General features: G+C 46.3%; 1 protein-coding gene across 1 annotated transcript in view; it reads right to left on the bottom strand.

The window, feature by feature from the left end:
* Positions 1 to 1,217: 1,217 nt before the first annotated feature.
* The window catches only part of LOC126457506 (uncharacterized), a 49,683-nt gene continuing 32,045 nt past the window's right edge, over positions 1,218 to 18,855 (bottom strand). Inside the window, exon 3 of the mRNA XM_050093837.1 lies at positions 1,218 to 1,513. Within this exon, the coding sequence (XP_049949794.1) occupies positions 1,510 to 1,513 (4 nt within the window). The 3' untranslated portion in view covers positions 1,218 to 1,509. The remainder of the gene's footprint in view (positions 1,514 to 18,855) is intronic.

Here is an 18,855-nt window from a genome sequence, read left to right as displayed (position 1 = left end):
CTTTCCCATTAGTGTGAAAAGTGGCTTCGTCGCTAAAAATTAAGCGATCAACAATGTCATCCCCATACTCATTTAATTGTTGCAACTGCGAACAAAACTTGGAATGCTTATCTTTGTCGTTGTCATTGAGCTTCTGCACTAGCTCCAATTTGAATGGTTTCATAGACTGCTTCTGTCGCAGGACTTTCCACACTGTCATTGGAGCCATTTCGAGTTCACGGGATGCACGACGCATTGATTTCTTTGGACTCCTTTTGAATGTCACTTAAACGTGCTCCACATTCAATTCACTCACTCTGGGACGTCCGCTTCTCTTTGCCAGGCACAAGCAACCCGTCGTTGTTGTGCCAGTGGTAAACGGCCTTCCTTGTTGGTGCCTTCTTACCGTACTTGGTTCTAAACATCCGTTGAACAGCTGCAACACACTTGTTTTTGTCGAACTCCAACACACAGAAAGCTCGATCCGCACCTGAACTCACCATGTTTGCGACTAGTGCTGACTATCGGCAAATTACCAAACTACGCTGTGGCGGTATACATGAAAATAAAAAAAACTTTCAGGCTTTCTCTTCAAAACGACATATGTATGACATCTGTACAATGTTTAGTTCTTGTGCAACAAATAATTGAAAGTGTTCCCAGACTTTATGTACACCCTGTACTTGATATGTTTGACGTTTCAAACAAAAATGTAATACGTAATTTGCAAAAGCAACAATCACTTTAGAAGTGACGCCTTTTCTATGTGTTGAGTAAGATGATTCGTTACAGATATTACTCCCGTAATTGACATCATATTGGCAAAACTTCAATTCCAAATTCATGTAGTGAGTCAAAGGAGTTTGCAGTACCATCTTCTCTTTCCTGGTGTGTTCTTTGATTTATCCTGTGCACCTGAATGCACTTCATGTAGAGATTTGAGCAACGTGGTATATGGGCGAAGCAATGATCTACACTATTCTTCTGAACTACAACTGAGAACAATAGTACAATGAAACAGCCATTTCGTGCTTCCTGTCGTGGCTTTGATAGCTAAAGGTATGTGACACATCAGCGCATCTCGTCATGAAGTGGCCTGAAACGTCTGTTTTAAATCAATGCTTCGTCAAACAAGGATGAAACACAGATAAGGACAATTTTTACTCTACAGTAATTAATTTTTTATATTTAATACAAAAATTACAAGTTGTACTAATGAATGACCACTGAAAAAACAATTTTCAAACAACTAAATATTTTATTGTGAGTGCGAAACTTCGATGTTGCAGCTACAAAAACACATTTGAGAAAGTAGAAATAGTAATGTCTTCTTTGGACAAACGATTTCATTTCTCACAGAACAGTCTTTTCATTTTTCCTACTTCTTACTTTGCGACACAAACATTTCTTCAGATTCCTTAAAGAATTCATTTTCCTTTCATTACACAATTATCTCTTTTCTTCTTTCAGTTTCGGAGGTAACAGACATTCTATGGTAACAGATATTCTTTGCCGCTCGCAGAATCTTCCTCATCTAAAACAAAATAAAAACGGCATCCATGTACTGAAAGTGTCTACAATGGTACAAATAAACTATATCTAGTACTATAAAAATTGTTTCAAAGTAAGTGCTCAGCACTTGATTCAGGAAGAGAAATAACATTTCTCAGATAATTCTGCGAAAAATTTCGAAGCGACAAGTGTTATATGACTATACTTGTCTTTTCAAGCGGATTGAAATACTGTAAAAAAGTAAATTGTTCCACTAAGAAATAAATTTGCTTCATCATCTGTGTCGATATAAGAGTTAAGAGGCTTGAACAAGTAACAAAATTTCGTGCAGAGCTCTACTGAGGTGTTCCTACTCACTTGACAGAACGGCGAAAGGTGTAATCCCCCCCCCCCCCTTCTCCCCCCCCCCCCAGTAAGACTACCTTCCGACAGTTTTTTTCCATGCAGATTTAGCAAATTTTGTGTGTGTGTTTAACGGCGGCACAAACAACTGACCATTGAGACGTGGCACAAGAACTGGGTGGGACAAGCGTTTGGCACAGTGATCAGCAGAGAAAATTTAGGCTTTTGGTGCTACATGTAACAAGAGTTTCATTCATGGTACAATAAAAACAAACTACGTAAAACATAAGTAGAGCCTACTTACAGTTGTCTTACACGTTATGATTGAGCAATACAGCGGATGAACAATGACAGAGCATACGGCGAGTTCGTTCGTTCGTTTGGAAGGTAGGCCGACTGTGTTTGCCCCCTTTCGGTCGGCCGGCTATAACAGAATCAAGGCGTACGGCCTGCAGTCTCTCTCAAACGATTTTACAGAAACTATTCAGTAAAAAAAAATCGTTTTTGCGTTGCTTAAAACTTTATGTATCAGCTTCACGACGATGTGCCCACAATTTCGTTAATGGTCATAGTTATTGTGATATTTACATTACTGGCCATTAAAATTGCTACACCACGACGTGCTACAGACGCGAGATTTAACCGACAGGAAGAAGATGCTGTGATATGGAAATGATTACCTTTTCAGAGCATTCGCACAAGGCTGGCGCCGGTGGCGACACCTACAACGTGCTGACATGAGGAAAGTTTCCAACTGATTTCTCATACACAAACAGCAGTTGACCGCCGTTGCCTGGTGAAATATTGTTGTGATGCCTCGCGTAAGGATGAGAAATGCGTACCATCACGTTTCCGACTTTCATAAAGGTCGGATTGTAGCCTATCGCGATTGCGGTTCATCGTATCGCGACATTGCTGCTCGTGTTGGTCGAGATCCAATGACTGTTGACAGAATATCGAATCTGTGGGTTCAAGAGGTAATACGGAACGCCGTGCTGGATCCCAACGCCCTAGTATCACTAGCAGTCGAGATAACACGCATCTTACCCGCATGGCTGTAACGGATCGTGCAGCCACGTCTCGATCCCTGAGTCAACAGATGGTGACGTTTGCAAGACAACCACCATCTGCACGAACAATTTGACGATGTTTGCAGCAACATGGACTATCAGCTCGGAGACCATGATTGCGGTTACCCTTGACGCTGCATCACAGACACGAGCGCCTGCGATGGTGTACTCAACGACGAACCCGGGTGCACGAATGGCAAAACGTCATTTTTTCGGATGAATCCAGGTTCTGTTTACATCATCATGATGGTCGCATCCGTGTTTGGCGACATCGCGGTGAACGCACATTGGAAGCGTGTCTTCGTCATCGCCATACTGGCGTATCACCCGGCGTGATGGTATGGGGTGCCATTGGTTACACGTCTCGGTCACCTCTAGTTCGCATTGACGCCACTTTGAACAGTGGACGTTACATTTCAGATGTGTTACGACCTGGGGCTCTACCCTTTATTCGATCCCTGCGAAACTCTACATTTCAGCAGGATAATGCACGACCGCATGTTGCAGGTCCTGTACGGGCCTTTCTGGATACAGAAAATGTTCGACTGCTGCCCTGGCCAGCACGTTCTCCAGATCTCTCACCAATTGAAAACGTCTGGTCAATGGTGGCCGAGCAACTGGCTCGTCACAATACGCCAGTCACTACTCTTGATGAACTGTGGTATCGTGTTGAAGCCGCATGGGCAGCTGTACCTGTACACACCATCCAAGCTCTGTTTGACACAATGCCCAGGCGTATCAAGGCCGATATTACGGCCAGAGGTGGTTGTTCTGGGTAATGATTTCTCAGGATCTATGCACCCAAATTGCGTGAAAATGTAATGGCATGTCAGTTCTAGTATAATATATTTGTCTAATGAATACCCTTTATCATCTGGGTTTCTCACGTGCTGTAGCAATTTTAATGGCCAGTAGTGTACATGCAAGACACTGTGCAAAACTCGAAAAAAGTTTGCAATGAAAAATAGGGGTCTGTATGACTTTCCGTTTGATGCATATTACATAATATGTTGCTGCATATAAAATTTAGTTAACATATTGAATTTTACTTTAGACTTGGGTGGACGTCTCTATCTGTCACAAATCTCGAGAAAACTGATTGGATTTAACGCACTCATTTGCAGTGCGGATGATAGCGATGAAGCCAGAGTGGAATATCTTACAACATTCCCCATATTTCATAAGCGGTTTGAAATATCGCAAGGAAATTTTGGCAATTGATAGCACACCATATGGCTATTGCGCATAACTTCATTATCTACGTCCGCAGCTCGTGGTCTAGTGGCTAGCGTTGCTGCCTCTGGATCACGGAGTCCTGGGCTCGATTCCCAGCCGGGCTTTAGTATCTCTGCCCGGGGCCTGGATGTTTGTGTTGTCCTCATCATTTCATGATCATCATCATTCGTGATAGTTGCTAGATTGGACTGCGTTAAACATTGAACTGCGTAAAAATTGGAACTTTGTACAGGCGCTGATGGCCGCGCAGTTGAGCGCCCCACAAACCAAACAAAATCATCATTCATTATCTACTGTGGCATTCCACTAACTGCAGACTTTTTCGATGAAAGAATGTAATTTTTAAGGGCCATTGATAGCTGGTGAACCGAGAAATGCTATGGATTTGGAACAACATAAATGAAGACATTACAAGTTTATTTTTATACTGAGGATGTGCTTTTTCATAAGCTATTACCTTACTTCTGCAAAATTCATCATTTCATAAACTTAATAAACCACTGTTTCAGAATTTTCTCCCAGTTGTGTCTGCACAACACAATAGTGAGGTGAAACTGTGTAAGCTTCTCTGTCTTTTGACAAAAGAAGCGAATTTTAACATGGCAACAACAGGAATGTGTAGGTTTTACTCAAAATTCGTCACTCCTGACGCTTCTCTGAAAGTAATAATTGGTTAACAAATCAGGTGAATATAAAACGCTGCTTTTGTTGAATTCTTTTTAGACTTACCAAAGCAGATGTGACAGTAGATCTCTTTTGAGTGGTCACAATGCAAGCAAGTGTAGGCGTGTAGGGATTCCGCTTAATATTTACAAAAAAATGTGAGCAGTTTAGAATGGCATTCCCCTCTAGCCCTCGGCATTTCCCCTACAGTGCCCGACAGCAACCTCTGTCATTACCGCTCTCTCTACGAGTGCCTTGTCACCTGCGCATCTGCCGGCCACGCTATCCTATGCGCCACCTGCACCTCGGTTGAGTAGAGATGAACAGAGTGTAGCTGTCTACAGGCACATCGATTAACATTTCGGCAATATTATTAATCAGCTGCAGAAGGCTTATTCTCGAATTCTTTACTATTTACAAAGCAGATTGTATCAACCAAAGACCCGCCAGGGTAGCCGAAGGCGCTAATGCGCTGCTTCCTGGACTCGGGTGGGCGCGCCGGCCCCAGATCGAATACGCCCGGCGGATTAACGACGAGGGCTGGTATGCCGGCCAGCATGGATGTGGTTTTTAGGCGGTTTTCCACATCCCGCTAGGTGAATACCGGGCTGGTCCCCACGTTCCGCCTCAGTTACACCACTCACAGACATTTGGAAACGTTCGCACTATTTCATGACTTACACTAGACGTAGACAGCTGGGGTACACTACTTCCGTACCAGGGGGTTCGAGGTGGCTTCAGGAAGGGCATCCGGCCACCCTCTGTAATTAACACTGCCAATGCCGTAATAACAGAGCCGACCCTGCGTTGGAGCGGGACAAAGGCCCCGAGAAAGAAAGAAAGAAAGATTTTATCAACCAAAGCTTGGCAGCAGCGATAGCACTGGTTGCTGGGGCATGTACATTGGATATATCTTCCACGTTTTGTACTTCCTTCACCGTGGCGTCTCACTCCAATCCTTGGTCTTACAAAACAGGAAACGTACAATCAAGTGATATATTTGCTTCAGAATCCCTCCCCGATAGGGTTGCCATAATCCAAGGACGAAAATCAAGGACAAAATTCGGTGATTATAAAGATATGGTTGAAACACGGAGCGATATGCTGTGCAAGTGACCATTGGTTTGCATTTCAGTTGAATCCTCATCATAACTTTACAGAGTAATTATGAAGATGTGGTTGAAAACTGGAATCATTAATGTCCTTCCACATTTCTGCAGGTCAGCCAAATCTTCATAATTACCATAATTCAAACAGTAATTCTATCAGCAAAGGAGTTTTAATTAACATGGAAAATTAATCCAAGCATTAATCGTGTCTATAAAGGAGTGGTCGATGATGAAGAAAATGAATTGCAATTGACATTAAATAACTTTTTAGTTAAAGCATTGAACACACATTATTAACATGTACACAATCATGCTGCTACAATTGATATATATCTTTCACTTTATGCTTTAAACCAGTACACTTCGCACAGCTGAATGTTAACTTTACACGACCAAAGAATATCAGATACCGACAGCAGAGACGTTGTACGCCAACAGCGGAAAACTGAAACAATCGCAAACAATCGATTATTACACTGCTTCCACAGTCTGTTCTGAAAATAGCCGAGCGATTCTGAAGTGACACGGAATATCAGCATAGGTTTCAGCGGCTATCGTCAAGTTTGCACGAGTTATGAAACACTTGATCGGAGGCCAGTGGCAAAACTTACGAAAAAAAATTTTTTACTTACTAGCCACTTTTTTCGCCGACATTTTCCTCTTTGTCAAGGACACCCGTCTTCGAGCATAAAAAATCGCGGGCTGTCCGCGAAATCCGCGACGTATGGTAACCCTACTCCCCGACCGTTGAGATCCAACAGTACAGTAGCCAAGTAGCAATAAGACTTCAATTATTGAACGTAAACGTGCTGTGCAGACAGCAGCTGTGTGAACAAAGTGCACTGTTGCCATACAAACGATGTTAATGACAGACGTTTGCTCGGTAGTAGACATTTTAGACATTTCTTTATGATTCTAGTCGGACAAAATAACAGTGTTAAAGTCGGTCTGTGAGAACAGCATGAGTATACTGTCGCAGGTCGAAGAAAAGCTTCTCCTCGTAGGCAAACACTGGAATATGATTGGTGGGAAACTCACCTATCTTTCCTGGCTGATTTTCATACCGTCTTTTTCCAATTGGGTTTTAAGTTCTTTCCCTGTCTGCGCCTTGGTCATGCCTTCAGTAAGGCCCTGTCTGTGTGTACTATCACAACGGTCATTGTTTAGCGATATGCACATATACAGATGGCGGTAGTACAAGAGGGCAGTGCATTGGGGAGCTGTCATTTGTACTCAGGTGAACCATGTGAAAAAGTTTCCAACTTTAGGGAATTCAATATTCTGCGAACCACAATATCAAGAGAGTGCCGAGTATACCAAATTTCAGACCTTACTTCGCACCACGGACAACGCAGTGGACAATGGCGTTTGCATAGAGTTGTTACAGCTAAGAGGCAAACAACACTGCATGAAATAACAGCAGAAATCACTGTGGGACGTCTCTGTTAGGATAGTGCGGCGAAATTTGGCGTTAACAGGCTATGACAGCAGACGACCGACGCGAGTGCCTTTGCTGACAGCACGACATCGCCTGCAGCGCCTCTCCTGGGCTCGTGACCATATCGGTTGGACCCTAGAAGACTGGAAAACGGTAGCCTGGTCAGAAGGGTCCTGATTGCTGCTGGTAAAACACGACGGTAGAGTTGGAGTGTGGCCCAAACCCCACGCAGCTAGGGATCCAGGTTGTCAACAAGGCACTTTGCAAGCTGGCTCCATAATGGTAAGGGCTGCGTTTTTTGTGGACTGGACTGGGCCCCCTGGAACTGAACCGATCACTGACTGCAAATGGTTATTTTAGTCTATTTGGAGACCATTTGGAGCTATTCATGGACTTAATGTTCCCAAACATCGATGGAATTTTTATGGGTGACAGTACGCCTTATCACCAGGCTACAGTTGTTCACTATTGGTTTGAAGAACATTCTGGATAATTCTAATGAACGATTTGGCCACTCATATTGCCTGACGCGAATCCTCTCGACCATTTATGGGTCATAACCGACAGATCATTTCGAGCACAAAATCCATGGAAGGCTACAGATGCTGCATGGCTCAGTATTTCTGTAGGGGAGTTCCAAAGACAAAAATTCGTGGGCTGCCTCCTATCATCGTTTTGTATCACCTTTTGCCCGGCATAGTGCAGCAACTCGACGTCGCATGGACTCAACAAAGTCCATGCGACGTCGAGTTGCTGCACTATGCCGGGCAAAAGGAGATACAAACGATGATAGGAGGCAGCCCACGAATTTTGTCACTTCCGTGTATTTACCGAAAACCTCTTTTCGATATTTCGAGCCGTATGTCAGGAAGAGTAGTAGTTGGTACTTAGTGCCCATATATATACGTTCCTTAAAGCGCAAGAAAGCATGAACGGGGAAAGTCGCATGTAGTTTGACGCGGTACAAAGTATATGTCAGTACTGCATGGCGTCGAGTTCTGTTAGGAAACCGGGATTTCATCCTTTCTCTGTGGTCTATACAAAGAGAGTGAACAAGCCGAAAAATAGAAAATGGTCATGGTCGGTGGAAAAAATGGATGACCTGACAGGAGGAGTAGAGAAGCTTGGCATTTCTTAGAAAAGAAAAGAACTAATACCCATTTTGAATGTAATTACGGATGAGTAAGGTTGGGTTGTTTTGGGGGAGGAGACCAGACAGCGAGGTCATCGGTCTCATCGGATTAGGGAAGGACGAGGAAGGAAATCGGCCGTGATCTTTCAAAGGAATCATCCCGGGATGAGTAAGGATAATTATTAATTCCTAATGGAGATTACACTACTGGCCATTAAAATTGCTACTCCAAGCGAGTAATTCAGATGATAAAGGGTATCCATTGGACAAATATACTATACTAGAGCTGACATGTCATTTACATTTTCACGCAATTTGGGTGCATAGATCCTGAGTACCGAGAACAACCACATCTGGCCGTAATAACGGCCTTGATACGAGTGGGCATTGAGTAAAACAGAGCTTGGATGGCGTGTACAGGTACAGCTGCCCATGCAGCTTCAACACGATGCGTATTGTGACGAGCCAGTTGCTCCGCCACCATTGACCAGACGTTTTCAGCTGGTGAGATATCTGGAGAATGTGCTTGCCAGGGCAGCAGTCGAACATTTTCTGTATCCAGAAACATGCAGTCGTGCATTATCCTGCTGAAATGTAGGGTTTCGCAGGGATCGAATGAGGGGTGGAGCCACGGGTCGTAACACATCTGAAAGGTAACGTCCACTGTTCAAAGTGCCGTCAATGCGAACAAGAGGTGACCGAGACGTGTATCGGATGGCACCCCGTACCATCACGCCGGGTGATACGCCAGTATGGCGATGACGAATACACGCTTCCAATGTGCGTTCACCGCGATGTCGCCAAACACGGATGCGACCACCATGATGCTGCAAACAGAACCAGGATTCATCCGAAAAAATGACGTTTTGCCATTCCTGCACCCAGGTTCTTGCACCATCACATGCGCTCCTGTCTGTGATGCAGCGCCAAGGGTAACCGCAGCTATGGTCTCCGAGCTGATAGTCCATGCTGCTGCAAACGTTGTCGAACTGTTCGTGCAGATGGTGGTTGTCTTGCAAACGTCCCCATCTGTTGACTCAGGGAACGAGACGTGGCTGCACGATCCGTTACAGCCATGCGGATAAGATGCCTGTCATCTCGACTGCTAGTGATACGAGGCCGTTGGGATCTAGCACGGCGTTCCGTATTACCCTCCTGAACCCACCGATTGCACACTCTGCTAACAGTCATTGGATCTGGACCGCCGCAAGCAGCAATGTCGCGATACCATAAACCGCAATCGCGATAGGCTACAATCCGACCTTTATCAAAGTCGGAAACGTGATGGTATGCATTTCTCCTCCTTACACGAGGCATCACAACAACGTTTCACCAGGTATCGCAACGTTGTAAGTGTCGCCACCGGTGCCACCCTAGTGTGAATGCTCTGAAAAGCTAATCTTTTGCATATCACAGCATCTTCTTCCTGTCGGTTAAATTTCGCGTCTGTAGCGCGTCATCTTCGTGGTGTAGCATTTTTAATGGCCAGTAGTGTAATAAATCATGGTACTTGGATGAGGAAAGCAGTTACTGCTTCCGAGAATGTATCTGCTACTCTACGATTCCATGCCACTGGTGAATGGAAGTCTGTCAGAATACAATGTAGAAAGCTCACTGCCAGCATTACTTCTCTTCGAAGACACAATGAATGTCTTCCGCGGTAATTCTGGGAGTATAGTTTTTCTTTTCTTTTTAATTTCCTCCACATCTGACTGTGGCCTACACTCCTTTAATGTGCTCCATTTTCCCTCTAAATACTGTGTCACGTCGTTTCCTGTTGTGATAATCTTCACTTCTGGCTTCGAAACGACAAGGCTTTAGTCCATATTTCTCGCAGGCTATCTTCATCGCTTAAAAGGGAAATTGTAAGTGAACGATTGGCATCTGTCGGCAGCATTCGTGTGACGTGGTATGCTCTTTGATGCCCCGACGTTTGCCTTTGGTTCTGAGCAACATGCAACAGCAAGGTGGAGGTAGCGAGTCTAGGGCCTCTGCGTGGAACCTAGCGGGCACTGTGGAGGATTATCAAATGTATTTATCAATCCCGCTTGACTATGCTCATTTTAATTTCAAAGTGTTTGGATCGTATCGGTTGGACGCCGGTGACCAGGTACTTGAGTGAACAGATGCCACTCTCTTCACTTACCAGGGCGGGCAGTATGTCAACAGCCACCTCATGTTTGTGAATTCCCGCTACCGCTGCAAACCCTGCAATTTCGCCATCTCGTCTAAAAGGCACTCAAGGAAAGCCCCGCTAAAGCGCACTCGTAACCAAATCATAATTATATTAAGGTATGCTGGGAAGCAGGGCTGGTTAGCCACGAATAAAAATAACAGAAATGCAATAACGGTTGCCCACTAATAAACCAGCAGTTAAAATAGCGGTGGACTGACAGTTACAGTGGCGTTTGGCACCTATTGTTTATGACGAGAGCACAAGAAAGGCAGTGGTATCAGGAGAACGCGTTCACTTACGTGCCTTGTGTGATATTTCCATCCGCATGTTAAATATAATTCTTCTGACTATGAAGGGAAGCTTTACTCACGTTAGCCATTTCTAGAACTCCAGAAATCTATCTCAAGCCCTTTGTACTTGAACACAGTAACAACACGGAAAAATAATATGTGAATAACTTTCACTCGAATTGATCATTTTTGTACCGCCTCGCAGATCTTTCAATAATGATACTAAACTACACTCTTTCTCGTCTGCGGATAGTAAACCTTAATAAAGGATAGGTGTTCAGTATTTTCATCACGCTACCAGCCAGTCACCTGCGTATTTAATCTTTCGAAGATACAAAAATCAGAAATCTTGCAGGCGCTAAGTCACGTGCCGAAAGCACTTACCCATCCGCCTACCGTCGCTTTAATAACCATCACAGTTGGAAATGATACTTGTCCCTGGGGTGTCACCGCCAGACACCACACTTGCTAGGTGGTAGCCTTTAAATCGGCCGCGGTCCGTTAGTATACGTCGGACCCGCGTGTCGCCACTATCAGCCACACGGCAGGTCTAGAGAGACTTCCTAGCACTCGCCCCAGTTGTACAACCGACTTTGCTAGCGATGGTTCACTGACAAATTACGCTCTCATTTGCCGAGACGATAGTTTAGCATAGCCATCAGCTACGTCATTTGCTACGACCTAGCAAGGCGCCATATTCAGTTACTATTGATATTGTGAATCATGTACCATCAAGAGCGACGTTCATCATTAATGGATTAAAGTTAAGTATTCCTCCAGCTATGTCCGTTTTTCTAAATTCTAATTTCCTTGTCCTGTTCCAGACCTCACGCCAGCCTGCGTGAGCTAAAACGCGTGCATTTCGGCCTCCTCTAGTAACACGGTGTTGGCTCTCCTGCCAACCACAACATTGGCGACGAGGCAAAACCGCGTTCTTATCGATATTGCCCTGCTTTACTTGTGTAATGGCTTCGCCACAATCTCCAAATGTACTGTCCGAATTTTATCGCTTAAAGAATCAGCAGACGCAGGCATTACTGGATGCCCTTGGACAGCTCGTCCAGGGTCAACGTGCAATGCAACACGATGCACCAGCCGCCGCTCCACCGCTAACGCAGCCACAACACGCAGTTGCACCAACTTTTCGACCTTTTGATGCTGCACTGGAAAGCTGGACGGAGTGGTCACGCCAATTTGGATTCCATCTCGCCACCTACAGAATTCAAGGTAACGAGTGGCAGCCTTTTTTGTTATCATCAGTCGGGGTGAACACGTACCGTGTGATAGTCAAATTATTTCCCCGACGTGATGTAGCAACTCTGTCCTACAAAGAAATTTTGTCTGCATTGGATGCATATTTCAAAGAATCAGTCAATGTAGTTGCCAAACGGTATACCTTCTTTCATACAAAACGTATGGCAGGTCACACTAATCGGGAGTGGGTTGCAACCTTGCAAGGCCTTACTAGGGATTGTGCTTTTGAGTGTCAATGTGGACTCCTTTATTCAGATACTATGGTACGTGATGCAATTGCACAGAACGTTTCTGATGCACGTATAAGGGAACAGATTTTGAAACTAGTCAATCCCTCCCTTCAACAAGTGATGGACATATTGGATCGGCAGGACACACTTGACTTTGCTCAGAAATCATTTGAAACTTCACCAGCCGTGTGTCAGGTTAACTGGCCCGCCGGGCGAGTTGTACGGAGCAGTAAACAGCCCTCGCGCCCGGCCGCGCAGCTGCTGCCAGGTTCTCAGCCACGTGTGCCCCGCCGGCGAGCAAATGCAGTGCTAAAATCCTGCTCGCGGTGCGCTACTAGACGTTCACGTGAGAATCGCCAGTCACGCCAAGCTATTTGCTTTTATTGTAATAAAAAAGGACATGTTCAGAGTGTTTGCCAGAAAAGCTCAGATCAGAAGCTCAAAACCATTCCAGGCCCTTTGCTTCGCGCCAGAATCAGAATCGAACCAAGGATACTCAGGCTCGTGAAACTTCGCCCATGGAAATTCATGTAGTTCATTCCACTCCGCCCAGTGCCACTCTCTCTAACAGTGACTGTGTTCGTCCCACAAATAGTGTGCATCAACATCGCTGGAAATCCTGTCAAGTCGCAAGTGATTTTGAACCAGTGTTAGTTCACGTTGCTCGAGACAGTCGCTCTTGTCGTCAGCAGGACAATAAACTTTTTGTGGACTTGGACATTAACGGCAAAGTGATACCATTCCAGCTCGATACCGGGGCTGCAGTTTCACTGATCAATCAAGACACTTACAAACTGCTGGGCACACCTCCGTTGCGTGCCGCAAATGTTAACTTAACTAGCTATTCAGGTCAAGAGATCCCTGTGTTAGGACAGTGCAGCCTTCTTGCAACATACAAGGGACAAACAAAACTTGTGTCATTTTACGTCCTTTGTTCTTCTTCTGCAGTGAACTTGTTTGGTTTCGATTTATTTCAGTTGTTTAACTTGTCTGCAGTAAATCAGGTCCTATCAGTGTACCAGACTGTGCCTTCTGACAGTGTTTCTCGTGTGAAGAATTTGCAGACATTTTTGCACCAGGCCTTGGTTGCGCTAAGAACTATAAAGCACATTTGGAACTGAAAGTAAACGTGCAACCGAAATTTTTCAGAGTGCGCAATGTTCCCCACGCATTGCGTGATGAGGTCGCAAAAACATTACACGATTTGGAATCACAAGGTGTCATTGAACGTGTGCAGGCTTCTCTCTGGGCATGACCCTTAATAATTTTGCCAAAACCTTCAGGAAAATTGAGACTTTGTGTGGACTTCAAGGCAACAGTGAATCCACAACTAGTAATTGCAACTTTTCCCATACCCCGCTTGGAAGATATATTTTTCGAAGTTGGACGTCGCAGATGCGTACTTGCAAATACCGGTGGACGAAGAATCCCAGCGCGTTTTGGTGGTTAACACGCCTCTTGGGTTGTATCAATTCAAACGACTGCCATTCGGGTGTGCATCCGCCCCTACACTGTTTCAGAAATATCTACAAACTGTTTGTGCGTCGGTCCCTACTGCAGCAAAGTATCTGGACGATATTGTGATCTCCGAAAAGACGGAAGAAGAACATTTAGCCCATCTCAGAACATTATTTCAGGACTTGCGACAAAATGGTCTTCGCTTGCGGAAGGACAAATGTGTGTTTTTTGCTCGTGACTTGCCATACCTGGGACATGTACTCAATGCCCAAGGCATACATCCCAGTCCCACGCACCTTCGTGCCATACAAGACTTGCCTTCGCCGCAGAATTTGAAGCAGCTACAGAGTGTGCTGGGAAAAATAAATTACTATAACAGATATGTGCCATATGCCTCTTCCATTTCAGCTCCGCTTCATCGCTTAAACCGTAAAGGTGTTCCGTTCGTCTGGACGATGGAATGCGAACGCGCCTTTCGCCAGTTGAAATCGGCGTTGCTTTCCAATACTTGCCTTACGCCATTCGATCCCCAGAAGCACCTTTTGTTGATGGTGGATGCCTCGGATTTCGGGATCGGTGCTGTGCTTGCGCACAAAGATGGATCGCACGATCGTCCTATTGCCTTTGCGTCCAAATTGCTCTCGTTTGCGCAAAGAAATTATTCACAGATCGAGAAAGAAGTATTGGCTCTCGTATTTGGTGTTACAAAGTTTCATGATTTCTTGTATGGTCGTCACTTTACCATAATCACAGACCACAAACCTTTGACATCGCTTTTTCATCCGACCAAGCCTGTACCTCCACGTACAGCGCAGAAATTCATTCGCTGGTCTATTTTCCTCTCGCAGTACCGCTACGATATCTTGTATCGGTCCACTGCTAATGCCGATGCGTTGTCCCGCTTGCCTGTTGCTGAGGATAGGGCATTTGATTCCCCCGAACTTGCTTGCATGTTCATTGATGCGGAAACCGATGACGTGGTCGAATCGTTTCCGATTGATTTTCGTCGTGTAGCTACAGCCACAGCTGCCGACCCCGTCCTTGCTACCATTCTGCGTTTTGCTGCTACGCAATGGCCCTTGTCAAAGTCACGGATCGGGGACCCGTTGGTTCGCCGATTTTTTGCTCACAAGGAGAGACTTTTTGTTCGACGTGGTGTTTTGCTGTTGTGTTCTGATAATAATCAGTCCAGTGTCGTGGTCCCACGTTCGTTACAGTCCTCTGTCTTACAGCTTCTCCACCAAGGACATTGGGGTATAGTGAGAACGAAACAACTTGCTCGTCAGCACTGTACTTGGTTTGGAATCGATGCCGCGATTACGAACATGTGCTCTTCTTGCATGGTGTGTGCCGAACAACAATCAGCACCACCGCGGAAATTCTTTGCATGGCCAAAAGCCACTTCCCCTTGGCAACGCTTACACCTCGATTTTGCTGGTCCATTCTGGAATGCTCGATGGTTGGTTGTGGTAGATTCATTCAGTAATTTTCCTTTTGTTGTCTGGATGTCTTCCACGACGTCATCTGCCACCATCCAAGCGTTATCTGCTATCTTTTGCATGGAAGGTCTTCCACAGACTATTGTTTCCGACAATGGCCCAAAATTCATGTCCGAAGAATTTCAGTCATTCTGCAAGGCCAATGGTATTCAACATCTGACGTCCGCGCCGTTTTTGCCACAGTCAAATGGTGCTGCTGAATGATTGGTCAGGACTTTCAAGTCACAGATGTTGAAGAGTCGCATTCTCGGGAGGACGCGTTATTGCTCTTTTTGTCCTCGTATCGCGCTCAACCCCGAGATGGTCGCTCGCCGGCTGAGTTGCTCCACGGTCGCTCTCATCGAACCTTGATGTCTTTGCTACATCCGCCGCATCAGGTTCCTGTGAAGCGGCAGACAACTGCTTTTGCCCCGGGCGACGTTGTCTACTACCGCCACTACCGAGGTTCACAGTGTTGACTCGAAGGGCGCATTCTTCGCTGCCTCGGAGGCGCTATGTATCTGGTTTTGGGGGCCTCTGGTGAGATGCGCCGGCATCTAAACCAGCTGCGCCTCTGTCGTCGCACGGGATCTGCCGCTCGCCGTCCACTTTCAGCGACGGTGCCGTCCGGTCAGCGCGCTGGGGACCCATCTACTGGCTCGCCTCAGCCCCAGGTGTTACCGACGCTGCCTTCCATTTTGCCCCACGGCGACGCGCCGCCGCCTGTTCTCCCGCCGGCGACGCCCGCAGTGGACGCTTCGCTGCAAACGCCGGGCGCCTCCCTGGGTCACGCGCCGCCGATCGCTTCCCGGGACCAGTTGTCCTCCGACATGGAACTCTTGCCCGCTCCGGACCATGTGTCGTCTTCGCCCGTCGGGTGCCCCGGCCCGATGGACGTCGACCCTTCGGCCCCTCCTGTCTCTCTACGGGCGCATACACCGCATGGTGGCGTGCACCCTGGAGCAGGTTTTCAGGCGTTTCCTAGCTCCCAGCGGTCCGAATGGCAGGGTGCGGGTGGCACAGCCTCGCCTGTTGTTAGGCTCTCCACCTCGTCGCATACGTCAACATGGGGTCCTCCCCACGCTGGGCGGAAGTCTTATACCACAATCGTACGCCGATTTGCGGGGGAGGAATGTGGTGTCACCGCCAGACACCACACTTGCTAGGTGGTAGCCTTTAAATCGGCCGCGGTCCGTTAGTATACGTCGGACCCGCGTGTCGCCACTATCAGTGATTGCAGACCGAGCGCCGCCACACGGCAGGTCTAGAGAGACTTCCTAGCACTCGCCCCAGTTGTACAATCGACTTTGCTAGCGATGGTTCACTGACAAAATACGCTCTCATTTGCCGAGACGATAGTTTAACATAGCCTTCAGCTACGTCATTTGCTACGACCTAGCAAGGCGCCATATTCAGTTACTATTGATATTGTGAATCATGTACCGTCAAGCGACGTTCATCATTAATGGATTAAAGTTAAGTATTCCACCAGCTATGTCCGTTTTTCTAAATTCTAATTTCCTTGTCCTGTTCCAGACCTCGCGCCAGCCTGCGTGAGCTAAAACGCGTGCATTTCGGCCTCCTCTAGTAACACGGTGTTGGCTCTTCTGCCAACCACAACAGTACCCACATTCAGAGTCATTTTCTACTCGTGCACGTTACTGCGTGTAATATTTGAGGAATAGCCTCTCGTTGCTCAGATGGTGTATCGGACACTCGAAACAGTGCCTGAAAAGCGATAGTATTCGGAAAATACTATATTACATCCGAAATGAACATTTTTGCCTAGCGCGCATCTACGTGACCTGCCTCTCAGTTAGCCCACTTGCGACTTCTACTTTAGATCGCTCCAACACCTTTGCTGGTGCCCCTCCACTGAACATACGCTTCCGCACTCGTGATCACAGCAGATGTAACCGCTTTTGGAACTGAATGAAAACGCACGAGTTGGACCAGGGAAATCTGATCGATTAGGTATTGTCCTCAATTACCTTCTTTAGGTCACAAATAAAATAGTCCCTAACCTATAGGGTTAAGAACTCCTGGGACTATTTTATGTGTTTGTGCGATACCTCGATCTATTGTAAGCAGACCAGTACGGGGATTCCCCTTCGCCATAGCCGTTCTGCGCGCTTTTAAGCTGACGAGAAGGTCTACTACCTACGTGAAGATTCGTCTAGAACAATCGAGATATTTCTTGCGCTACTGCACAAACGACACGTTCTGAGGTGACACAAGTCATGGGATACCTACTGATATCGTGTCTGACCTCCTTTTGCCTGGTGCAGTGCGGCAACCCGATGTGACATGTACTAAACAAGTCGTTGGAGATCCCCTGCAGAAACACCGAGCCACGCTGCCTCTATAGCCGTCCATAACTGCGAAAGTATAGTCGGTGCTGGATTTTGTGCACGAACTGACCTCTCGGTTAAGTCCTACAAACGTTCGATGGGATTCATGTAGAGCGATTTGGGTGGCCAAACCATTCTCCCGAATTGTCCGGAATGTTCTTGAAACCAATCGCGAACAATTGTGGTCTGTTGACAGGACGCACTATCATTCACAAAAATTCGATCGTTGTTTGGTAATATGAAGTCCATGAATGGGTGAAAATGGTCTCCAAGTAGCCGAACATAACCATTTCCAATCAATGATCGGTTCAGTTGAACCAGAGGACTCAGTTCATTCCTGTTAACCACAGCTCGCACCATTATAGAGCTACCCATGCTCCGTGTCTTGTCGACAACTTGGGTTCATAGCTTCGTGAGGTCTGCGCCACACGTGAAACCAACCATCAGCTCTTACCAACTGAAATCGGGACTCATCTGACCAGGCCACAGTTTTTCAGTCGTCTAGGGTCCAAGCAATACAGTCTCGAGCCGAGGAGAGGCACTACAGGCGATGTCATGCTATTAGCAGAGGCATTCGCGTCGGACCTCTGCTGCCAGAGTCCATTAATGCCAGATTTCGTCGCACTGTCCAAACGGATACGTTCATCGTACGTCCCATATAGATTTATGCTGTCATTTCACGCAGTGTTGCTTGTCCATTATTGCCGACAGCTCTACGCAAACGATGCTGCACTCGGTCGTTAAGTGAAGGCCGTCGGCCTCTGCGTCGTCCGTGGTGAGAGGTAATGCCTGAAATTTGGTATTCTCGGCACGCTCTTGACACTGCAGACTTCGGAATACTGAATTTCCTGAAGATTTCCGAAATGGAATATAACGTGCACCTAGCTCCGCGCTCAGTCTGTTAGTTCCCATCGTGCAACCATAATCAGGTTGGAAACCTTTTCACATGAATCACCTCAGTACAAAGGACAGCTCCGCCAATGCACTACCCTTTCATACCTTGTGTACGCAATACTACTGCCATCTGCATATATGCATATCTCTAACTCACGTCTTCTGTCGCCTCAGTGTATAACTTCCGGCTACTTCACTCTCGCCTTCGTACTCTAAGCGACTCTCTGGGTTCCATATGTAGGG

The sequence above is a fragment of the Schistocerca serialis genome, chromosome 1 (assembly GCF_023864345.2).
Source record: "Schistocerca serialis cubense isolate TAMUIC-IGC-003099 chromosome 1, iqSchSeri2.2, whole genome shotgun sequence".
Lineage (NCBI taxonomy): Eukaryota > Metazoa > Arthropoda > Insecta > Orthoptera > Acrididae > Schistocerca > Schistocerca serialis.
Note: the sequence above shows the minus strand (reverse complement) of the source record. Positions and strands in the feature narration are given on the sequence as shown.